Source organism: Gallus gallus, chromosome 1 (genome assembly GCF_016699485.2).
Source record: "Gallus gallus isolate bGalGal1 chromosome 1, bGalGal1.mat.broiler.GRCg7b, whole genome shotgun sequence".
NCBI classification, from domain to species: Eukaryota; Metazoa; Chordata; class Aves; order Galliformes; family Phasianidae; genus Gallus; species Gallus gallus.
The window spans coordinates 66,115,231-66,141,749 of record NC_052532.1 but is presented as its reverse complement, the minus strand read 5'-3'; the positions used below and the strand labels follow the sequence as shown (position 1 = coordinate 66,141,749).

General features: G+C 38.3%; 1 protein-coding gene across 26 annotated transcripts in view; it reads right to left on the bottom strand.

Moving 5' to 3' along the window:
* Positions 1-26,519, bottom strand: part of SOX5 (SRY-box 5) — a 641,599-nt gene that overhangs the window by 88,596 nt on the left and 526,484 nt on the right. For 15 of the 26 annotated variants that reach the window (XM_046939364.1, XM_046939363.1, XM_040697228.2 and 12 more), the window contains 2 exons: positions 13,917-14,040; positions 931-1,016 (listed from right to left, as the gene is read on the bottom strand). In XM_046939364.1, coding sequence (XP_046795320.1) covers positions 931-1,016; positions 13,917-14,040 — 210 coding nt within the window. The remainder of the gene's footprint in view (positions 1-930; positions 1,017-13,916; positions 14,041-26,519) is intronic. The other 11 variants (NM_001397975.1, NM_001397977.1, XM_046939367.1 and 8 more) reach the window with 1 other exon arrangement.

Here is a 26,519-nt window from a genome sequence, read left to right as displayed (position 1 = left end):
GCATTTTACATGCACTGTTTATAAATGTAGAGCATTTCCTAGTAGGTATAAAGGTCTGTGTTTCATGTGACTTGGCAAATAACTGTAAGTAGGGGAACAAATCAGCAATTGATAGCGTGCATTTGTTTTGTTTTGCTTTTATAAATGAGTGTCAATCAGGACTGTACAGGACTAAAGATTATTTGAATCCTGACTTCATTTTAGTCTCCAGTTTTGACTATGATCATCCTATCAGCAAAGCAGATTTGCAGAGATGGACATCAAATTTTCTCAGTTCCAAAAGTTTGATGAGGGCTGGAGGGCTGATCAGGAACAGCTGAGGAATATCTGCACCACTGAGGCACTTGGACAGCACACTAATATCCCCAAAATTTAGAGCAATATTGGGGGGTACGAATCCTAACATGCAGGCAACATAGTGAAAAAAAAAAAATTCTTTAGTATCCTTCCATCTGTTTTGTAATTGCCTACGTTAAAATAGCATAATTGATAATTATCTGCACAATAGCAGTACCCAAAATGTGAAGGGCCCATGAAACGTGGTGGGAGGGGCCAGTTGTTGCACTGAGGGCCTACAGCTTAAAACGCCATAATCTTGCTAAGTGACTTTTAAGTAGTTTAAAAGTGCTCATCGGGACGGAGCTTTTCAGTGGCACAGTGTGGGTCTACACCCAGCCGGGCTTCACAACCCATCCCAAAACAATCTGATGGACGAGGCCAGCTAACACGCCAGACTTGCAGCGCCAATTTAACCACAGTAAGATTGGCGATAACAATACGAAAAGGTAACAAAAAGTTCCACGACATTGAAAGGAGAATGAACACGGGCTGACAGTTGTTTTGTTCCTGATGGAAATTCTGCATGGAGAGCATGGCCCAGCAGCCCTGCTCACACCACATACAGCCCACCTGCGGCCTGCTGCCACTTACCTGCAGTTGGAGCGGGCCTAGGCCTGGTGTTGCTGCGGCAGCAGCTGCCATGGTAGTCGGGATCAGCTGAACAGGGTAGGGGTCACCTAAGTAAGAGAATAATAGAGGCGTCAGCACCTTTTATCTGCTCTCCACCTGCAAATTAAAGTCCTGCATTCACTCCTTCCAAAAGCCTTCTTTTGTGTGCCTTGTTGAGGCCTAATGAAAAGCTCTATTGTGCAGCCTTTTACTAACACTCTTTTCACAATTCTGGCTGAGAGAGGAATGTGAATAAAAGGCACAAGCAATTAAGGCGGAAACCTCATCCTTTTTCATGATGTATTTAGGGAAATGGAAAAAAAAAGTGCACATTGATCAGAAGGCTGCACTTCAAAAAAAAAAAAAAAAAAAGAGGGAAGAAAGAAAGAAGATGGGGTGGAGGAGAAGAAAAGGAAAACAGTACAACCTTGATAAGATCACAGCATTAGAAAAGGACAAATTTACAAGCTTGTCTGCAATACGGAGTTAACCAAACTCTGGTCACTGTTAGTAAACCAAGCCCCACACGGATCAGCAGTGGCACTCCCCTCAGCACAGGCTTTGCTTTTAGGCGAGAAAAAAACCCTTGCTTTGCACTTTCAGGGTTTGATCCTGTAACAGGAAAATGCATGTGGAGTGCATCAGAGACAAGCCCCTGAAATCCCCGCACCAACTCCACCCCATGACTTGTGATTCAGTTTTGCTTCTGAAAGAAAACTGTTTCAGCTTAGTAAGGGCTGCGTTGTGCAGAATGAGATAAAGGGACCCCGTAAAGGCTTAAGAAAAAGGTGCAGGCATTTATAAAGGAGAATCATATGAGACGGCAAAAGTTTAGATGGTGACAGGCATTTTTTAACGTTACGGAGCATTCACTTTCAGTCACTCACTTATCTGATTCTTTAAAACAAAATTTTTACTAGCTCCCCAACAAATCTATTAAGAAAACCGGTAAATAATAATAATAAAAAGCATAAAAAAGCTACATGCATTATATTGCTTCTCCAAGTGATAAAATGTTTAAGTAGTTTCCACACAAACAAGGATCAACAGAGCCCTTCTGTTTGTCCCTATGTTCTGTTAGCACGTCTGATTCCTGCAACACTAAAAAAGCTTCTTGAATTGAAACTACAGAAAAAGTGAAGATGCTTTATCAAGAAATTCTAGCTAGATGTTTCAGCCTGTTTTATTAGAGAGGTAGGTTAAAAGTTCTCCTCATTTTTATTTAAGTGAAATGTGGAAAAAGACAAATTAAGAAAGTGGCAGGCTGTTCTGTGCAATGATCATTAGCAGTTACTGAATTAAAGTTATAGTAGTGTCAAGGCTAAGTTACAGGGAGCAGAAAACAAAAGGAAAGAAATATATCTCATGTTTGAAAAATGTTAGAAATAATCTGTGCTGGTGTATACTTCTTCAGGAAAAATGCTATTGTTTATTTTCTCCCTTTTACAACACTATGCTCTTTACAGAAGTCTTTTCATTCATGGATTTTTATCTCCTGTTACAAATTAAATACCACAACTTCGAGAGATGGAAGTGCAGAAAAACAACTGGACTGGGAAAGCATTTTAACAGATACTTAACTGCAAGCATGTCTACTTATATGTAAGAATATCTTAGACAATACTTTGCTGACTGAAGCCTCATGATCTTTTAAAAGGCTAGGAAGCCAAGTAACAGGAATCCAAAGTTCAACACAGGCACCTTCATTCACAAATGTCCCTGGCACCAACACCAGGCCATACTTCTCTACTTATTTATTAACAATGGGCACAGATTTCCTAATCAGTGGTGCGGGGTTTTTTTTTGTTTGTAGATTGTTGCTTGCTTATTTTTTTCTTTTCCCCTGAGGATTTTTCATTATTTTACCCTTCTCTTTTGCTTTAACTGAGATGTATGCTTTCCATTTCATATCACGAATTGAATGAAACATTTCTCTGACATGAAATTTTCTTGAGAGTTATCCTGTGACCCAAGCAATGGGCCTTGATGCAATGATATGAAGACATGGAGAAGAAACAGATGGAGATTCAAGACTTTGAGTGAGTGATGTTCAACTCCTTCCATGCCACTAGTAGCTCAAAGGCTAATCTAAATATCATTCCGAAAGGCTCCTCTCTAGAAGAGGACATTTTGTTAAAGTCATAACCAGTCATAGAAGAATATGACACGATTACTTTCTTAAGTCCAAAAAGAACAAGGGAAATGATGCTCACTAGAATATTATTTTACAGTAAAAATTTCAGTTACAAATAATATACATTAAAACATAGATATTAAAAGATGAGCTTCCATGTTCTGTCTCACATTCCTCATTTCTCCACACATCTATATAAGCCTCAGCCCACCCTCCCACAACCTCATGCACAATTCATAAATCCCACTACTCTCAACTCCCTAAACAGCCAGGCAGATTCTCATACCCTAATCTGTTGTGCTATTTCCTGTCCTTTTGGGTTTGTTTGGTAGATGTATCTCAGCTCATGAGAGAAGAACATACTAAAGACCACACAACCATGCAAATACACTCAGAATCACTGGCTTTGGTGGCTTAGGGAATGCTTCTGGGACTCCTAACAGACTAGCCTAAAAAGCACATCCCCATTACATTAATGTGTGCTTATGCAGAATCATAGAATGGTTTGGGTTGGAAGGAACCTCAACTATCATGTAGTTCCAACCCCGCTCTATAGTCAGGGTTGCCAATTGTCAGATCAAGCACACAGAATCACAGAATATAGCTTCTCAGAAGTACAATTCTAAAGAAAAATCTCAAATTCATCCTAAAACCAAATTATAACTGTGTAGAGTTAGGCTCTCTTGTCTACTGGATAGGTTGTTTGTCAGTTCACTCTTCAATGGGTTTTACATATTTCCAATGCTCCAAAATCTTTTTAACAAACAAAACCATAAAACAAATCTGAAAGACTTCTGTTGCCCATTATGAATATTATAAAAACCTATACTTATGCTTTGGTAGCATCCTCTGCTATCTCATGCTTATCTTTAGCAGTTGTTCTCATGAAAAGAAGAACACCCCATCTGTGCTCCCATTTTTTCACAAGTGCAACTTGTGCACAGCACATTCCCATCACGGCTCCCACAATCCAGACACCACAGCAGCAGCGATGGAGCTGGAGCAAGGCCCAGTAATGAGCAGAGGCACCATCAGGGTTTGTACTCCACTCTGTTTGCCTTCTAACAAAGATCACCTCTGTCCAGAAGAGCTCACCATCCACAAGAGACAAAACACGAAAGACTGAAAAATACTCTCAAATGCTGTGCCTTGCCTGACATCATGAAATATCCCAGTGGAAAACCCACAGGTAACTTGTCAGCCAGTGCCCTTCCCAGGGAAGGAGCCAGGTCCTATATAAACACGGGGGCCAAGCACTCAAAGATATCACATAATGCAGGAGAATCACCTCTTCTCAACATACTGAGGCTTCAAGTCTCCTCTAACAAATATACGTGCATGTTCTCTGCCACTACTCTAGAACAAGACACCTCTTTCAATGTCCTTAAATTTATTCCCGTATCATACACAGTTTTCTCTGGGCAATTGTAGTTAATGGTAGTCTAGTAATAGACTGGGAAATGTGCTTCTTAACTATTTTCTTAATACTTTGGTAAATATCTTATTTTTACATTTACAAAAGTAGTAAGTTATGGCTTTTTTTTTTCCCCAAGCTCTGGGGATTTGTCAGGAATGTGAGGCAAGATACAGAATTATTAGAAATATCTATTTCCCAAGCCATTCACCAGCTTCTATCACTGAAAAGATTGGTTAATTCTCAAACAACTATATTACATTTCAATTCACAAAATTCTCTGTTAATAAATACACTAACACACACAGGCAGAAGAGCAGTCTTCTGAATCTTTCATATTGTACATTTATTTCATGTTCCATCTCTTAGTAAGAGAGGCCTTTTCTTATGAACAAAGCACAGAGAGTTTTGTTGTTGCTTTTTCCTTTATGGTAAAATCTGGAGCAGGTCAAAGGCTGTGACTTTTATTCAAAGAACAATACAAAAATGATTTCAATGCCTTCCAAATTCTTCTCTAATATACAGTTATTTCCTAGCTACTCTCTGACTTCACTTTGAAGAACAGAATTATTCAAGTCTGACTACGTGAAAAAGAGCACAGAAATAAGTTTGTACAGGTGATACAGCATGTAATGAATCAAATGAGATACGTCAGCTTAGATGAGCTGACAGGGTGTATGAGAGGTATTGGTGCACACTGTAAGCAAAGCAGAATGCCATGAGCCGGCCATCACTTTGGGAAGAAGGAAGGCAAGGCTGAACCCTCCATCCTGGCCAATTCTTTATTTCTCTATCCCTCCTCTGGTCCGTCTTCCGCTAACATACCCAGAGCTTCTTTCTTGATAATTTATGCACTGCAACTTCTTTCAATTTCAAATCACACCTTCATCCTTGCCCAAAATAATCTTCTAAGATCTTGCTTACAAGAGCACTTTTTATGAAGTACGTTCACTTTTAAAACACTCTTTCCATGCACTCTCCATCGTCCTCCACTGAAAACACTCTGCAAAAGAAAACTGTGGTACCGAGCCAAGTGGACATCATGTCCCGAAACACAAAATAACAACCTTGTGTTTAGGAACTTAATTTTCAACTGACTAGCTATCAAGCTCACGGATATTAAATGATTTCTGTACATGCAGAAGTACAACAGGGGCTCTTAAAGAATTTATGTGTTTTGCAAAATTTTATCAAAGGAGTTTAGTAAGTAAAAAAAAAAAAATAAAAATCAATAGTTTTTGTTAAAGGGAAAGGAAAACATAGGAGCTAACATTATGTGTGTTGCACCATTCACCTAAATTCACAAGACATTTTTTTTCTGTCACTCATCTCATTTATTCTCCTTCAAGGTGTAATCCCCCCTAGAGTCTTGTCTCATCTCCTGACAGGCTGCAAGTGTTTCAGAGCAGGCACAATTGTCTTACTTGCTATATAAATCAAGTTACATGCTAACGTTAAATTATAATGTTTTGACAAGATTTTTAGGTTGAACCTGATTATATGAAACAATAGAGCTCTCCAATTTTATCCTGAAATTTTCTTCTTAAAAAGAAAAAAAAACCCAAACAAACAGAAAAGGACATGCAGAATTTTATTTCCCTTTCTTTCTTTCTTTTACTTATTGTTTTTATTGTATTCCTCCTCTCTTACTTTCAGGGACACAAAGTGAAAGAAGTCAGAGGTCATAAAAAGAGAAGGCAAAAAAAAAAAAAAAAGCAGCATAAAGAACATAACAAGTAAGAAGCAAAAACAAATCTTTATATTCCAAAACCAGAATGCTAATCTAAATTCTATGAAACATAGCAGAATAAACATTTCCTTATAGTACATTCTATTGAATGAAAAAGGACCTACATTATCTTCTCCCTGTTTTTTATAAGCTCCACAAAAAGCCATAATAATTTTACACTCAATTTATTACTTAAATATATTTATAATGAATAATCACAGCTGATGGGTAACTGACAGGTAAGCTGGTGCATCCCTTCTCACCACTCTTTCATTCTCATCCACATCACTATTTTCCTCTTGTTTTTGGTTTTTTTTTTGGGGGGGTGCAGTGGTGGATATGCAGTAAGAGTAACACTGGCAGTGTTCCCCAGCTTCTGGCTCTAGGCATTAGGGATTTAGATGGATAACAAGAGTATGTAGAAGACACCACTAGTGCCTTCCAAAATGAAATCCAAACCAGTTTCCTGGCTTTCTTTGAGCGTAGTTCTGACAGCATTGATCAACGGTTAACTACAAGAGGTTAGCTGCTTTCAGGTTTTAGAGAAACTATTTGGCCCTCAGAAGAGGTAGCTTTGGAGGGATCTAAAAGTAGCCTTCCAGTTCCCATGAGTAGGTCATCAAGAAGACAGAGCCAGGCTCCTCACGGCAGAGTTTGGTTGGAGGACAAGAGCCAATGGACAGAAATTAAATTAAGAGAAAATCAGATTTTCTCCATGAGGGGAGTCTGACATTGAAACAAGCTGTTATAGTAGGTTGTGCAGGAGTAGGAGGCTGAACTACAGACCTCCTGAGATCCCTTCCAACCAGAATAACCCTGTGATCTCATGATTTCCAGGGTTCCCAAATATAACAGATATTTGGGAACCTGTTGAATAAACAACACCTATTCAAAAGGTCTTGAGTACTAGGGAAAACCAATATATTTCCAGCAAGATTTGTACATGCCCATAAATTTAAAAATCAGGACTTTTATTTGATTGCCTAACTATGGATAATAGTGCCAAAACAACAGGTTATCTGTTACGGCCTAGAGACTAAGCTGAAACTATCAGCTTATTTTCACAAGACCATTATTTTGCCTGTCCTTTTTGTTTTTATTAGCGTTATTGTGAGAAGTCGCACATAGGTTTAGGGGTTATGGGATGCTTTCAGTTAGAAATAGTCTTCAGCTGTGTTATTTTTTGCAGTTTTGATACTTTCTGTTGCATTTGCAGCAATACAAAAGTGACACATTTTCATGTATGTTAAAAGGCAAAGTTGTTACCAAAAATTCCTCATTCTCGCTGTTTCTATCCACAATGCCATTATTCTTTTCTTATCCTGGGGGGAAGATGAGGGTTTAGTCATATGTTCAGTCGTTTCTAAGGCATAAACAGTAGCCCTGAAAGATGACTAGCATCTTTATAAAGAAGCTACAGTATGTGGTCTTCACAACACATGGTTCCTATTTTTGTCATTCTGATAAAAGCATAGCAATGTCAATATTTTTTCTTGTGCTTTGGTGATTGTCAATGACCTGTATGTCAGCTGATACAGCTGACACAGTTAAACCAGAAATTAGCACTCAGCCTCTTCAGAAGCCAGACACATGGACACTGAGTACATAAAAAATTATAAGACAGTCCACATGATAGTCCATTAAACAATAAAACATGTGACTAACTAAAAAACAGAGATACATCAGCAAATTTCCCGGAGGAAGTTTATGGTATTTAACTCCTAAACATTAATTTTATTGTACTGTATGAGGAACCAATTAACTGAGAGTTTCATTTTTATCAGACAAGGAAATACTGCTCAGAATATAGATGAACAGTAAATTCAGCATATTTTAATTGTATTAGTCTTGGCTCGTTCATCTCACACATTTTTGCCTATTTAAAAGGTAATAAGATATTTCATCAATAACTTTGTATGCTTTATTTTACTTAGAGCACTTCCAGCAGCAATAAGCTGATATGTAAGAGACACACAATGCACCTATTGTATATTCGCATTTTTCCCCCCTAATTGGATATGGTTGAAATAGTGATTAAAGTGTTTTCAGAAAGCCCCTTGTTGATGACATCTGACGGGGAAGACAATACGATTTGTTACAACAAATTATGCACAAGGGAGAGGAGAAATGGGCAAGTAAAAACAGTTCTTGTTTCTAAAATCTGGCGTGTTTCCATAAAAATAACTTAGGTATCAGCAAACAAAGGACTACCTAGAAGTTTTCATGAGAATTTGTGAATAACTTGGAAAATATCTTTGGTCTAAATCCCACTTTAAGAACATTCTGAAATACAGTATTACTAACCATTGTTTCCTGAGAAAAGAGAACAAATCCTAAAATCCTCATTTAATTCGAATTCTTGCACACCTCTTTGTAGTAAATCAACAGTGATGTTTTTTATCCTCTGACGAAGAAACTATCTGCCACTCTACAGCTGACATCATACCGAAAAACCCCAAGAACACCACGCCATGCCCACTATGCTAAGTAGCTAGTCAACATTTCACACCCTTTTAAAGGCTTCATCAAATACTTAAAGAAGCAATGGAGCACACTTTCCAAAATGAATGTTACTTTACATCACTGACTTGGGGGAACTCATCTTTATAAAGTTTGGATCAGTGTCTTTTAGTGGAAAACTAGTAGTACACAGTGCTGCAAATGTATACTCACAGAAGAGGTATGGGGAAGCATCCTGCCTCTGTGCATTCTGCTGCTAACCAATGTACTACTGCTCCCAACTTAACCCCTTCTGCCTTTCCTTCTCCAGAAGAACCCTCTTCATTTTCACAAGTTTTTATTTCCTTCCCTGGAAGGAGATGATCTCCTTAATGTTCCACATACAAACCTACACGGGGGCACTCATAAAAGGATCACACTAGCTACGACTGTGGAGCAGCTCCCTCTGAGGTGGAACTATGCTTTCTTACGAGGGCACAATACGAAACTTATCTTCTATCACTTAACACTGTTTTAATGCTTTCTAAGCGCTTCACAAATATTAATTAGCTCTAAATAAATTTTAATTATTTCTAAGAGTGGCCCTAGAAGATCTGTATCATCTGGTGTGAAATCTGACTTCGGTGAAACCAACTGCAACAGCTTCTCAGACCGCAGTCGAACTGACATTTCAGTCACCATCATGAGAATGCTGGGAGTCACATATCATCTAGCAAGTATCACAAGTGGAGTTAACTAGCAACAGCAGCAGTACCGAACAATAGGGTTAAGCACTGCTTACTGAGAACAAATGAGAAGGGTTACACAACCTGAGTTGATCTGCATAGCTTAAATGTGGGAGAAGCTTCACAGCAGTTTGGGAAATGCGGTATTCTGGCTGTTTGGTTGCAGCATCAGCTGAAATGGAAGGAGCTCGCTGCCGGTAAAACCCAGTCTATTAATATACGTAGGATACTGGGGTTAACTCTTAACAACTGCACGCGGCACAGGTCACCTAGTTAATACTTCACTTTGAAGCATCCACTCTTTATTGAGAGATTTCTACCTGACGTATATGATTATATACAATATAAATATTAATCAAATCTAAAAATATACAAATATTATACATTGTGCATATAATAATATACAAAGAGGTTTGCATATAAGCTAAAATATTTAAATTCCAAATAGCACAGTGAATAGATACGTAGAAAATGGGTAGGTAACTGGTGTTTTTCCTGTTGATAATGGGCAATATAGCCACATCACATACTTCCAACTTATTTTTTCAACATGAAAAAATGCTGTAGTTGTAAATGATAGCATTCAGTATTTTACAACGTTGTTTAATATTTTACACGTAATTCTGCCTAGGTATGGAGATTAAGAATTAACTGGAACCACAGATCATACATATTTTTCTCAAATATAAATGTAATCCTAATAGAAGTTCCTCCCTTTTTCTGTGCCAACTTTACCACTACACAATATGCCACAGAGAAAAAAGGGGAAGTGTCAACTTGTGTAAATTGTCTCTTATGTAATGCAAACCATCTGTTTAAAAAACAAAACAAAATGAAAAACGAAGCCACTCCCAAGCATGATCTGCTATGGTTAAAAAGAAAGAAAAGGAAATTTACTACGCTGAATTGGAAGCTGAAAATCGTGACCTGCCATGTAGCCACGGAAAAAATATTTACCCATCCATATTTATGCAATTTTGAAAATATTTTGAGAAGTGACTAATTTACTGAGTACGTATTAGAGACTGATACTGTTGTGTTCCCTTTAGAATCTCAGCCTTATAAAATATTTCCAGTCAGATAGGAACCTAAGTGGATAAACCACTGCATCAGAAGATCCCTGAGTGCCAAACAACTGGAATCTGGCAAAGTATATAGGTACAAAGTAGCTATCACTACAATCTTGCCCTGTTCTTCTTTGGGTATTAGTCATGACAGAAATTTAAATGGACCCATTATGACCTGCTATGACTATTTTTGTCCTATCTGCAGTCCAACCTTCATAAAAGGAAGTATGCATGGCAAAAAAACAGTACTCTTCTGTTCCACGGTCTCTCTCTCATTAAGCCATTACTTAATTGGGAAACAAGGAGTGAGGAACCCTACCACACACGCTCTTTGAAAGCACTGGGAGACGTAAGTCTAACCCACTGTTGCTCTAAGATGGACAGGTAAATCAAAAGGCACTGAATAAATGAATTTGGCTTCGTTACCTAAGCTGAATGAGACAAAAATGATGAATACCTAGCGATACCACTTTTTTTTCTCTCTTTCACTAACCTCAAGGCTTGATCACACCTTCCTTTCCAGCTGCAGCTGTGCTGGCTGAAGAGGCCACCGTCTCCACTCAGCCCTCTGCCAAAGGTTACCATTGTGACCATTGCTTGTTTAATTGCTTCCCAAAATGTTTCCATTAAAACAAGCCAGCTTAGTTTAAGCAATTTTAACAGAATTTCAACCGCTAGCCCAGTTTGTACAGAAGCAAGTTACTGAGTGCTCAATCTAGGCCAGGCTGACAGAAGTTAGAGGCACAGAGATGAGCGACAAGAGGCAGTTATCTCTCCGGTCACTTGGCCTGCAGGCAGAAGGAGGCAGGTAACCCGTGAGGTGTGAAATAGCACAACTGACTAGAGGTCTGAGTGCCTCAGATGACCTGCTGCTTCATTTGAAACACAACTGTGACGAAGTTATTTTTCAAAGGGGCAGGGCACATAATAGTATAAACACTATTAAAGTATAGTATAAACACTTTGAAGCTGTTCCCAGCCAAGAGGACACCTTAGTTATCCATAATCATGGTACTGAACATCAATAATTATATATGAAATACAGGTTATTTGTCATGGCATTTTCCCCTTCCTTTTCCTTCAAACTCTCAAATCTCTTTTATTGAGAAACACCATCTGAATTTCTCTAAGAATTGATTTTCATGGGTCTTAGTTATTTGTCACTGGAAATGAATTGTCCCATGGAGATTTTTGCTGTCCATGTGTGCACGTTGTTAACAAACAGTTGCAGTCAGATAAAGATGCAGGTAATGGGATCCTCAGAAGTTCATATTAAGGTTTTTCTTGCAAAAGTGAACTTTTTAAAAGTGAAAGTTAGGTATTTAATGTGCTGAAAAGTTGAGCAAATTATCTCCTCTAAGTTCTCCGATGAACTGCTATACTGGTACCAACTTTAGTTCATTTCAAGCTAGCATAGGTAACTGTATTGAAGTTCAGAGTGTATATAAACAGTTCAAACGTTTGCTAAATATCCTTAAGACTTAGATCCCAATGTCTTTTCAAATGGAGATTTAGTCTCCAAAATCACTCAGGTGCTGTAGAAAATGCTATCCAAACCTCTTTGTTTTTCAGTCTCCCACATCTTTGCCAAGAGTCCTGATAAACAGAAGGGCAAGCAGAGAAGTGGGAGAAATATGTTTTAATGGCTTGTCAAAAACATTACTTGATGTGAACATGTTATAGTTTTAAGGCACTTCCTTTTTCTTCCCTGCTACAAGCTTTCTAGGTGTAGCTAAATCCGTATATGCTTTTGTTTACACTAAACTGTGAGTGAAAAGAAAAATCCTTTGGACTACTTATCACTTTTCCTCAGCTTCTCAGTTAAATTCAGTCAAACATGCCAGGGAATCACCAAACACAGAGCTGCCTTTTTCCACTGGCTTCTGCTCAGTCCTAGACCTTGGCATGCTGTTAATTCCAAGCCTTACTGCCAAGAGCAGCAGCCACTTTGCTCTTTTTTGTTTTTCATTTTCAAGGTTACACAAATACATGATGTCATATGTACTTCATGGATGTGAGGTACTATACAACAGCCTTACAGTTAATGCACATGCAGTAAAAAGAAGGAAGAAACCAACCTCAACTCTTTCTATCCAAATCAGACTTCTTTAACATGGAAGTGATTTAGTCTGCCAGATATATCTAACAGGATGCTTTCTTGACCATTTCCAGGCCTACAGTTATGGTAGCATCATATTCAATGCGGCTCTCGGTTAAACATTCTGTAATGTGAATCACTGCTTCTCCCATTTGAGAAAGAATGAGTGTGAAATCACTGGAAGAACTGAATGAGTCTATGCTTTGGCAGTGCAGCTGCTGAGGGACATGAAGTGTTTTGAACAGTAATTTTCAGTAGTGGTCCTGGTCTGTAAAATATTAGGGAAATGCTGTTGTGGCCAAAGCAACTCAACTTTCTCACTCAAGTACAATACCTATAATGTTACAGGAATTGAAAGAAATCTAAAATCACTGGCTAAGCCAGTTAAATAAAGGAATCTTTTTAAGTACTAATTTTATGAAACTGCTGCAGTGGCAATTGCTGAGTAACTCAAAACAACTGATGAATTTGTGGGTTGGTGAATGATGCAGATGGATACACTGACATGGATATAATAAAGCTAAGCTCGCATAACAGAGAGAGAAAATGGTAGAGCAAGCAAGTCCTAGATAACTTGGTAGGAAGCTGGAGTCAGAAGAGTTATACAAGCACAAACACAAGAAAACAAGACTGAAATTCATGCTGTAGCTAAGTCTATTCATGGAAATGGAGATCCTCAGTTAATCTCTAACTTGCATCTGTTGCCATCTTGCTGACAGGAACATGAAATTCTATGGAAGGCTTAAGCAAAATTTCAAAAAAGTATCTGGAGAGCGTAGAGAACAATACAAATCTTTCAAAGATTAAAAAAAAAGTATATGCTGTATTTTTTTTGTGTTAGTCTCCCATAAATATAGTTTGTGCTAGTCCATCAAACTGAAAGGCATATGCTATCTTTGATCTCTGTGCAGAACCCCTGTTGAGATTAATGTGCATTCTGTGTGAAGAAAGAGACTAGAATAGGCCCTCAGTTCACAAATAGTAAGCAGGCTGCTTCAGGAAAAAACATATTTTCTTACAACAGCGTTGAAATTTATCGGGAACTTTCAAATAGCTTCTCTTCAGATCTACGTACGTGTGTGTGGTCATGAGCATTCACTTGTCAAAAAGATCTGTCAGAAAGAAGGTGCACAAATCTACTTCTCTTGTGAAATGTTTTGCTTTTACACTGAAACATATTTCATCTCTGACAGTCTTTTCTCATTCAACACAGACTACTTCTGCATTTTAAGCTCATCTGTTCAAGTTGTTGGCTTTGTCCATCAGACTAGAGCCTCATACAGACTGGCATGAAATTGTGCCTTGTACCCACTTCCAGCTAAAAAAGTCTACAGGACTTACTGCATCCCGCTTTGTAGCTGAAACCAGGAGGAAGAAGGAATCCTTGCTGAGCAGCTGCTGCTAGGGTTCGTTGGTCTGGAGGGAATACGGGAATCATTAATGGAGGCAGCTGACCCTGGACCTGCTGAACAGGAGAGGGAAAATCAAACGTGGAATTTTTCCAGGGGGAAAATATCTGCTTATGTACTTTCTCTCACTTCTCTTCTGAGAGGTCAGATTTGGATATGCTCTTCCATAATGGGGTGTTCCAATGCATCCGCTATTCAACCTCATCTTAATTATCAAAGCACTTCATATGAATCACATCAATCCAAAACAAATCGAAAGAACCCACTGACGCATACCTATATCCCAATTAATTACTGCCTCCACACTCCACAATACCTCCATCCTCTTTGGCAGCAAGGTGGCCTCTTCTTCTTTTTTATCGTATTGTGTAACAATATCTCTATCTCAAATAGTAGCTTTTGTCCTGACTGAGCCCAAACGCAACCATCCGAGCACACAGAAGTAAGAGTATGTGAAAAACTAATGCACAGCACTGGCTTTACTTTTTTTCTGCCTGTATACGTGTACTTACAGGTATGTGCGAAAAGATAAAATCTCAGATGGTAAGAAAAAAAGCAGAGACTTTATTCACAAATGCAACGCTGCTATGTCTGAAGTGTTAGCTGTTCAACTTTGCACAGCAACTGTACACAACCATGTAAGCCAGGAAATGGAAAATATTATGTTGTAAGTGAATACTGCAGGGGACTTAAGACATGCAGAAATTAGTCATCAAAACTGGAAGTATGCCATAGCACGGCATCTAATATTATTGCTTTTACCGAATTTTTCAGGGGTTTTAACTAGCAGAACCGGACATTGTCTCTGTATTTCACACAGATGAGAAACACAAGGTTTGCTAGATTAAACTGTTAAATGGCTGGTTTTCATTTCTTTTTAAAAACACCACGCTGACAAATACAACTTTTCTGGAGATCGGTCAGTAGAGAAATACTCATTTTTAAGAAAGGTCATCTTATGCTTGCAATGGCGCTGTGAAGCTGAGACACTTGTGGAATAGATCCATTATCAAAGATTAAAATGTAGTTTGTGGTTTGTTGCCTTAACAAACCAAATCAGGGTGTTGACAGACAAGTAGTTTTAGCCAGAGGCAGGTATTACTCCCTTCATTATTGTTTGCATAGCAGAACTGACTCCTTGGCTGCCACAGTTCAGGGTACAGCATCTTAACTTAATTTTATTTTAATCTAATCTCTTGAAGATCTAGGAGATGTCTCACTTCAGCCAATACTGCTACAAAGTGGAAAAGTGATAAGAAATTTGGGATAATAACCTCTTAATTTATTGCAGGACCTGTCAACGCCTATGTGTGTGCTGCCTGCATCCTTATAGTCTGAAGCAATTTGCAAGGATGGATTTCAAGAGCGCTGCTGGTGGAAATATTTGCAGTGGGAGATAAAGACTGGGACCAAAGCTAGGGTAGATGCAGCTCCGCTCATTGAACTCAGTCCATTTTTTGTTACTTCCACGCTCTGCTTTCTATTCCCATCCTGTTGACTAGAAGGCATATGCATTTAACTGTATCGCAGAAGATAAAAAAGCATACAAAATATGATTTCTTCTCTATAAACACTCAGCTACCCTAGAACTAACTGTTCAATGTCTGCTTTCTCTTCTTTTTTTTTCCTGTTTGAGATTTTTTTTTTTTTTTTTTTTTAAGACGAAGACAAAGTAACTGTATTCTTTTAGAACAAAAATGAACAGCCGTGTGGAATTTTTGCATAGTACTCTTCTTCGGCAAAAAGCCACAGAACTTTTTTTTAAATGGTTTCCAAGGATGAAAGTGACTTTGCCAAGCAAAGAAGCTTCAAAACAGGACTCAAAAACACTAATAGAAAGACAGATGGTTCTACTAAGAGCTTTGCTGCCAAAAAAAATGTTAAAAAAAGTGAAAAAAAATGAAATGATGTTATTGAAGCTGACTGCAAAGTTCTCTGATGACTGCAAATACTCTTGTCCCACTGCAAGTGTTAACTCTGCCTCCAGGGCTAATATAACTAAAGCACCACACACACACAAATTGTCACTGCCAAGCCCACAATGTAGCACAAGTCTGCACTTGATTCCAAGTGACTGCCAAACACACGAGCAAAACACCACACTGAAAAATTCCCATTTAGGAAAACATTTACCAGAAAAAATGCCCTTTCTTCTTAAATCTGACCATTGCACTTTGGTTTTTTTCAAATCACTGCTCCCCTTTCTCTCTCCATGGAGCCTTCAGACCCACTAATTTCAATAACACAACCCCAGTTTTGTTAAGGAGGTAAGAACTATAGAGTGATGAGGATGGTTTGCATGGATACAGAAATAACGCAGTCAAAACAATATGATTTTCATTCCAGGACGGAATGTATGTAGCACCACTCAAACAGCTACACTTCATTTTCTCCCAAATACAAATAAGTGCAATTATTACTTTATTTTAATCCAATTACCTGACACAATGCAATACAAATTACTCCTCGTTTTTATGGCTTATTTAACTACCTCATTTTAACTTTTGGTATGTTTATCATTATTACCTAGAATTGCTAGGATACAACCGTTTCAAGTGGCACAGGATACAGGCCCTCCTTCTGAGTTTTATGCAAAAGGTATTTTACTTCTTATTCCTTTATTTTTAGCTATTACTATGTCAGTTAACATCTCTTGGAAATGATTTTTTTTTTCTACATAGTTTACATACTTGCCAAAGTTTTCCTAATAGTAACTTCTTCATTTTTAATTTCAATGTAATAGACTCCAAATTGGAGCTACTTTTGGCCCCTGTGGTTTGTTCTGCTAATGGACACATATATGTAGACAGAATACATCTTTAGCAATCTAAAAATGCATAGAGTTGTCAAGACTCTCCACTTGCGAGTCTCTCTGCACGATTATCTATCCTGAGTTGTAATTTCCTGAAGGTAAAGATTCTAATTTAAACCCTCACAATAGATTCAATAGATTTAATGAGCTACAATCTCACCTCATAACTTCTTACCTACTTCATCACGTTAAACTGGATAATACAGATACAATCTTCCCAGGGGCTGTTTTTTTCACTACACATATTATTGTCATGATGTCAACTGATCACACAGTGCCCTGCTCTTACTTTCAATTTGAATGTCAACACCACATATCAGATTAACCAGAAGTACTCTTGTACTGCACGACAAATTGTAGAGGCACGTTATGCAAAGAAAAGGAATCTGACATATACAAAATAACAAAGAAATAAGCAGAATGTTATGAGAGCTGTAGCACGCTATACATAATCAGTACCCTGCTCAAGGAATTCGTATTTCCATTCACGTATTTCTGACAAATAATCTGGGGCAAGAAGGAAGCCCACGCTGCAAGGAAGGAAGTAAAACCATACCACTTGATATTTAGCTTTTGAGAAATTCTTCCCTTAAGGAAGAGGATAAACAAGAGTCCAAACAGGCCAAGAAAGGAAAGCTTCTCTTACTCCCAAGGAGTACATTCAATCATCTTCTGTAATGGCAACGCATTTTAGAAGTAGCCAAAATTGCAACTAAGTTTTACCTGGAGTCCAAATCAAAATCAGGGACTCTTCATACTTGTCACTAAAATGACACACAGGAGAGTAGGCCCAAAAAACTTAACAGTGAAAATCAGTGTGAGCAGGTGACATACCACTGATGCAGTGTGCAAGTGGGAAACTGAGGCCTCCAGAGCTGCCTGTAGAGATTTTCAGTTTGGGGAGGTGCCTCTCTGAGTCTCTTCTTGTTTCTGCATCCTTGAAAATCTGACATTAAATGACTTATCCTTATCAAAAGTAATTTGCTGTTAAACTTGGAACAGAATCAAGATGGGGAAGCGTAGGCCAGCATCTTCACAGATCTGTACGCTTCCTTTGTGACCTGACCATAACAAATGCAGTCACACAAAGAAGTGCATTCAGCGTAGCTAAGGCGGGATTCCCAACATTCCTAGATTCATTATAAGTGTAACTAACACTTCCACTTAAATTGTGGTCTCCTACCTACTCCTAGGAACATACTATGGTTACCACAGCTACCTCAGCACTACGATTTTAAGTTACCCTTCCTGTTTGCTACTAGCTCCTGCTGTGACTTATGTAAATTGAGATGGCAAACAATTGACAATTGCAGTTCTACTCCATTTTCTGTAAAATAGCACTATGTAAATAGCTACAAATACAAAAAAAAAAAGTTAAGGAAACATGTAGGTTGAGAAGCATATAGCGTTCAAAGCTTCTGAAATCTCAGAAACAGGATAACAGGCATGACCTTATTTTGGCCCTTAATGCCCATGCATCTTGACACAGTCTTTTATTAAGACTTCAAAGTTTTCCCCCTCACATGATTCTTGCTTAATCCAGCAGGCACATAGTATTTCTCAAGTAATACAAACCCATACTTCCAACAAGCACAAGGCTCTAGCATAGTTGCTATTATTTTTAGTTATTTTATTCTTATACATGTATACCAGTTTCATTTCCGCTGTTGCTCATTAAATGTTTATTAGCATAAACTTTCATGTAAGTTTTCCTCTCTTCGAAGTAAGTATTTCACTACATTTCCTGGCATTCACGTATAACACTTCACGCTGAGGGGTGAATGCTGATCTTCCACCCACCTCGAGTACTTCAGAAGCGGTTCTATCAATTTCAGTGAGACTGGTGACGAAGGAACGAATTACTCAGTGTGAAATAAGATGGCAGCAAAAAGCAACACTCCCTTCCCTGCAAACTGACAAAACTCCGAGCAGTTCTCTACCTTTGAGCTGTTTAAAGGATGCCCTTCAGGAGCTGTATGAGCATCTCTACTGAAATGATCTCCTACATGGCTTCTCAAGTAGAAGTGTGGCTAATTTTTATTTCCCATGGAGTTAATGTCAACCGCTCAAAGAAGTTTGAGTTTTACATTTCTCTAAAACCGTGGATGTGCTTGAATGATTCTTTTAACTTCCAACTGTTGTATGAGTAGCTTCTTGTTTAGAAGTACCTCTTCTGCTGTGTATATAAGAATGTAGCATACTCCTGCCATGCAATGACATAACTATGTCCTTCAAAACTGACATGTTTAATTGCATCAGTCCCCCTTCCTCCAGAAACACTTGGCTCCTGGTGGTGCACACTCTGCTGAGGGATTGGATTCCTCAATTAGCACATGTGTTGGCCATTTCTTTCTCTCTCTCCCACCCCTCCCCACATCTATCTTAAGGGAAGTAAAAATATATGTCCTCATATAACTACAATCTGCTATTTTCCCTTACAGTGAAGTTTAAAATAAGAAAAGAAAATGTTGTTCTCATTCTACATCAGTTCCCTAAATTGACACTAGCCTGTCCTAAATTTATACAGCAAGGAGACCTGCCTAGCCAGGTAATACAGGGATCACCTTCCCAGTGAGTTTGAGGTGGCTTTTTATGGGGTGCTTGGAGAGTGCTTAAGAAGCAAAAACAGAAGATGCATGCCAAGGAAAAGAGACGCAGAGGAAACAGACAGCACACACGTCCTACCCCCTGCTCTGAAGACCAAATGCTTTGCCTTCACTGCTGAGCTCACTGCACTACCACACATAGTGAGTGGTAGAGCAGTTCTGACACAGGATTTTTTGACTGATGTTTCTTCTTGATCTCTACCTGAGATTCTTCCTGCAGTGAATGACATCAGCCCTATATATTACTCTTCCCTTTACTGTGCAAGAGGCTCACACAATTAATAGCATTTCGTATCAAAATTCATCCTGCCTGAACACACCAGCCAATTCCACTGTAGTAACTCACTGCTCATACCTGTGTATAAACACTGGTACCTATCACAGAGAAGGACACCCTCATATTGGCAATCTTTTAAGAAGAATAAAATAGGTTATTTAGGCAGAGAAAAAACAACAACAAGAACAAAAATGTATTACTTTAACTCCACTAGCACAGAAAAGCTTTATTTGGAATTATAGTCTAGGAAAACTTTCTTCTAAGCTTGTTGTAATACAGAGACAATCCTTAACAGGTTAATAGTTGGTATGAATGCACCTTGGCTTGCAGCAAACACCAAGAACAAACTTTGAGGAAAACCCAACTGCAGCTCAGAGAACTGCATAAACATTTTTTTCATATTACAAAGCAAGGCTTTTCCAGGCTGGAAGCTTTCTGTCTTTGCTCAGTCTTGCAAGAGAATCCAGGTGTTACTACCAGCACCTATCTCAAATTTATCTCATCATAAAGTCTTTAAGTATTACCAAATTGAACACATGCTTAGCCTTTAAACTGAGGTGCAGGGAAGTGCCTTAAACTGCCAAATAATACAGATGGTAGCTGTTTTCATGTCAATAATGTGCTTCTGAAGGCTTCCCTGCTCCACCACATACTACAGAACACAATGCACTGGTGAGAGACAAACACCTTCAGCAGCACTTGGAAGGATATGAGTCAAAAGGACCTTTTGCATTACAGAACATCTCTTGGATACTTCTAAGGGGAATAAAAGCAGTATTATTTACTCATTTGTGTAACTAAAGTAACTTTAGAACACTTCTTTTAAATTTGATTTAGTACAGAAAAAGCATGCAGAGGTGGGGAAAGCAACAACATGAGTTTTGCCCATCGAGGATGATGTACAATGAGGAGTACTCTGGCTTATGCCACTTAGCATGGAAGTTATGGCAAGCCACTGTAATTCAGGTGGCAGCTACATTGGAATACTAAAGACCACTCTCAAAAGAACCCTTTCTAGTCAAAGTCAGTTGCAGCTCAGGAGCAAAACTCAAAATAATTTACTCTTTTTTTTTTTTTTTTTAGAAGAAAAAGATCCACTGTTAGGTTGACTGAGCCATATGTTCCATGATGAGACTAAAGTCAGCAGAGGATAGAAAATCGGCTTTTGAGGTAGGCTGACCAAAGTCTGGGCTAGACTATCATATTTCACCTTAAAGTTCACGCAAATACCATGTTTCTTATGCCACAGCCTCTAAGCACCTAGTCATCTTGTGTAGTACCCTTCCTAGATAAGCAAGGACTACAGCAGAAAGCTGCCACCAACCTGTGACTGCCACAACTAATGATTTACACGACATATTGTACTCAGCGTATTTGCTGGCTAATAGCAACTTGCTCCCAAATGTCACTGCTATGTACCAAGAGTTATCTGCAAAGTCACACCCTTCAAACTGAAAAGCCTATGAACTTACATTAATTACTGATGCCGCCTCACAGCATATGATGGAGCATACCGTTCCCAGATGCTTGTTTAATGCTTTTCCCAACGAGCTCAGGACCAGAGCTGATCACTGTAGCAGTAAGCTATTCAGTGAAACATTTGTCAGTGAAAAGAAAACAGGTGTGAGATTTCCTGATGTGTTTTAAAAGACAGCATGTAGGATAATTTCTTGAGCTGCACATGTGGACTGGTTTTTACAGTTAGCTGATCTGTTATATATTAGTGCCATTATTCAAATTATAAAGAACTCTTTTTTTTTTCTTTCACATGCAATAAAGAATCAGAGGTGAAAATAAGTCTGCTTCCCTTACCGTTTTTCATATCAGCATTCCAGAAGTTACCTGTATATATTTTCCTTCTGATTTTCCACATTCTGTTTAAAGAGACTACAGTGGCTGTGTTTTCTGGGTTTGTGTTAACCCATTTCCTTCTCTCTCTCTCTCTCTCTCTCTCTTTCTCTCTCTCCCCAGCATTACTTCGGTATATCCAATGCTCATGTTTTACCAGATAAAAATTCTTTCTGCAACATTATCAAAGATTGCCACCAAAAGAACTCTGGAAGGAAGGTCCAATATTAACTACAGCCGCAGAGGAAGAGGGAACAGCAAATAGGACAGTTTGTGTCAGCTCTGTGTTACGTAGGAGCTCTTTCCTTTTTCAGGCTGTTGGAAATGGAGTGACAAGTATGACAGTAAGTGTGCAGAATCTAGAGAATTTTTCTGGTAAGAGCAGATTTTTTTTTTTAATGTATACATGGTTACTTTGCAAATCTTAACATCATTAACCAATGCATACACTATGAGAACAAGAAAGAAAGGGAAGCACAGCACAGCTCTAGTCTGAGGGAAGTAGGAACGGGGCATGAAAGGAATAAAAATCATCCATAACTGCCTTTCTAACAACTTCTATGAAGCTGTAAGTTGATGGATTTGGGCACAGAAATAAAATGTAGTATTATAGCTCATGATGGGCAGCAAGCCTTCTCCTTGACAGACAAATCCTGCTAGCTAGGAGGAATGCCCCGCCCTCTTCTCCTCAGTGCTTTTGAGGTGCCTTCGGACTTATTCTGACACCAGAGGTATTGCTGTGAATTTTTTCATGCAAAGGATGCCAACATGACCAACTTCACTGTATTCTCACAAAATGTCTGGCTATAAAGCTGCCCAAGGCAGTTTCCAGGTTAGGAAAGAAGCATTTATTCTATTTGTAGTTCCTGCTCTTAGGCTGAAGTAATGCAGCTGTTGGGGTGTGAGCCTACTGACTGCAGCGGGCCACTTCGTTGACTAAGTCTTGGTTCTTGCAGAATCAGAAGCAAAATTATATTTAATGTATTGCTGAATTAAAAGATTTCATTAGTGCCTTTTCCCCAGAAGATGAAGAAACGGATGGCAAGAGCAAGGCTGATGCCACTGCACAGGACTAACTGATATTTTTTCTCATATGAAGTTATTCAGATGCATGTTTACGCTCATTCCTTTACCTGTTGTTGATTTTTTCCACATCTGCATATTAAAATCCAAGTAAAAATCATTTTGATGTGTAACTTGCAGTAATATTTTTTAATCTCTGAAATAGAACAGACCTAATATGAAAACCACTGGATTTAAAATGGTGAATAGATGAAGGCAAGTGCCGTGACCTCATTTTTGACACAATGGTAAAATCCAAATTCATGAACAGATCAATATCTAAGGCCTAAACCACTTAGTAGTGAACTGCCTTCATTAAGACACTCATTATTTTATTAATGACCCAAGCCACTCCTGCAAAAAAGCTGTGAATCAAAAGTAGTAATAATCTCACGGTTCGAACGCTGCTTAATGGAACGAGGGACTATAAAGCGTGAGAGGATAAAACAGGAAGTTGGTGGGTGTGCTGTGGTACTTCCCTGGAATGGAGAGGACTTAAAAGGCCAGCCCATCTCTCAACCTGGTCTTCCTTCATCCCTACCGTGACAAACAGCAAGCAGTGGCTCTCTACAGCTTTCCTCTCTTCCTCTAGGGATGCTCCCCCTGTAATGCTCTTGTACCACAGAACTGACGCTATATGGCCTTCTATTTCAGGTTTCATTTCCACTAATTATAAGCCATGACACATTTTTTGTAATTATTCTACATATAATTACAGTGACATCAAATAATATAAAACAATTCTACTTTCATAAATCTGAGAGCAGAAATCTTGCTTACTCCAATTAGTTGTCTCAGAAGACAAGAGGATAACCATATCTCTGCCTTCTAACAGCTGCTTCTTTGGTTGTGGGGTTTCTGTGTCAATTTCCTTAATACGATTTAAGGTAACATTACTATACAGAGAGGAAGAGGTATTCTTTCAAACAAAATCTTAAGGTTTCACGATATATTTTTCACTCAGTACCTCTTTGACAAGTGGAATGTCATTAATTAAAGCATCCATAACAATTTCAATGCGTAGGCAGTGGGCAAGAAATGGGTTATTTAATATCATGTAGTGGGCAGAAATTCAAAAATCATTCAGTTGCTGGATAGTGCAACGGTATAAATAAACACAAAAGTCTTATCAAAGTCATTTACTTAAAGTCATACTATGTAGAGAGAAAAAATGCATATAAAGGAGTCAGGAAGTATATTCCACATGGTAAGTCTGTACACTCTCGGCTTCTTTAAACTGAAAGATTGAGGGACACAGTTAATAAAACAGCATACAATCTAATGTACAATCTAATATTGTAGAGGGAAAGAAATATTCCTCATGGCCTGATCAGTGTAGTCTTTGGCAGAAACAGGTCTGCTCAGGAAATATTACACTTAAATCCACTGATTAAACCCTTTCAATGTGTCCTCTTTTTTCCACTTTTTTTTATTATTACTAAATCAGATACATGTTTCAATGTATGGCCGGTCTCCAGTGACATCAGCTAAAGAGCACTAGTTGCTACAACAACTCAATGTATTTCTCTCCTGAAGAGGATATTTTACTATCATTATTATTTTCTATTGAATTTTACTGGTTTCTACATGATCTTAAGAACTCCTGCACTTAAATAAGATGGACAAATGGCCAAGAAAACTAATACCAAATGTTAGTAGAAATCTCTGTGGAAAATACATTTCTAGTGTTGGATAGCTGCTAATCACTGCCCAGGGAAATGCACAATAAAGACCTATTTTCAATCTTTCAGCTGTTTGGACTTGTTTCTGACTGTCCCTTTTGCCAGTGGAATTGTTCTTTAATAGAGTTTAGTTTCACCATCACATTCAATTTTAAAAGTAAAAAGGATTCAAGATGCAGAAGAAAGAGCATTGAAATATACACAGTCACTCTCTTTCATGTCCCAGTGCTTCTTTTTTTCCTCATTACCAAAATACTCATGCAAAAATGTTTTTCAGAAGTTCTATTTGAGAACATTTTTTTAGTAAAGACAGCCTCTCATCTTGGGCCTACAGTTTTGGGACAGGAATGTAATTTCAAGTACAATTAACTGCAGATACAGTGATAAGAGTACAGACTTCTGACCATCTCATTTCTGTGCACAGCCAGGTAGTCAGCTATCCAAATCATGCAGCTTGTTACTACACTAAATCACAGGTACAAAAGCTGTAATTGACTGCTTTTTTTTTCTTAGCTGTCTCCTTCAGTTCCTCTTTACCTTCCTCCTCCACCTTTAATATTAGAAGTATGAGGAAAAAACAACATGAGGCAAAAAAGAAAAGATTAGGCACACATGTTTCTTTGGCATTTCTAGATAAGGACTGTGCAGTGGAGAAGAAAATCGCCTACCCCACAAGAGCACCTATCATCATAAATCAATTTTTAATTTTACTGGTAGATTATAGCAATCAGATAAACACTTGCTGCCTGCCTTCCTTGCATGTTGCTCTTTGAACTGGTTTGGCCCAAGATTTAGTTAGGTGTGGGAGTCCAACCTACCTCGCAACTCCCAGACAACATCTGGCTGGTATGCAGTGGGGAAGAACATAACAGCATTCACAGAGCAGAATAGACGCATAATATATGAAGTGCAAGATCTCACAAAAGGGGAGAAGTACAACATAATGAAAATAAATAATCTTTGTGCATTTTCTTCCTAGTCTGAAGCAGTTCTTGAATGCACAATCATTTTTTTCTGGCTTGCCTGCCTTTAAATATACACATACCATACTGCTAGTTCAATTTGTAAGCCACTGTAGGTATTACAGGACAATTTACATGTGATTTGCATTTCTTTTTTTTTTTTTTTTTTTTTTGAGCCTGTGGTTTTGGTAAGTCTTCCAAACCTAATGACTGTTCTTTTGGCCAGCAACATAAATGCTGTAATCACACAATTATTGTGCTGGGAACAGTTTAATTCAGCATTTTGTTCTCAACCACAGAACAATTACTCAACAATTTTGGTTAACCATACTAGCTCACTGCCTGGAGAGGAAGCAGAATATTCACAACATCTATTGTCTTACATAAAGGCAGTTAGTAGATTCGTATCTATTACAACTTTCCAGCATCACTTCGCTCTTTGAGGTTCTTCCACATACTCCTAGTTAATGAAAATAAATTACTAGCAGCACAATTTATTAGCTTATTCATCTCTATCTGTTGAATGCTTTTAATTGTGCATTTGCATACTGAAGAGAAAGGTAGAAGTACTGTGTCTGGGAAAGCGGGATATAACAGAGTACTGTAAAAAGCTTCAAAAATACTACAGAGATGTTACCCATCTCTAAGCGTAAATCATGGTCATTCTGCATTCAACTTCTATCCACTTCTGCTTACCAATAAAAGGAATCTGATCGATTGATTTATTCTTAATATTGTTTATTCTGAAACACTACTGGCTATAAATTATTCCTGAGTTCCCTTTAAGCATAATTCAAGAACAAGAACAAAGTTTTAGTCCAGAACACAGTTTCTGGGGCTGGAAATTTGGTGCAAATGGAAATCACAGGCTTTCTGATCAGGTTCACTGATGCAAACTGGCAGTATTATTTCACACTAGTATGGGACAGGCACAGCTCCAAGAGAAATGTGGAACCTGATGAGCCCCATGGTTCAGATCACGTCACTGGGAGCACTTGATGCCACAGAACTGAGTTGAACAGCAGGAAAAGCCTCTGCATAGTTTTTACTTGCTGTGATGTGACTAAGATATCAAAATTTATTTGAAATCCCCACTATTTTTGTCAGATAAACAACTGTGTAAACATTTACCATGAGTGGGCATTCCAAAAATGTGAATATATATATATATATAAAATTAGGCACTAATTCTTGATATGCTTGGGATGGTAGACTTGACTTGAAATGAAGAAGATGAAAATTCTGACCCTTCAATAAGAACAGATTTAAGTTAGTTAACTGTCAAC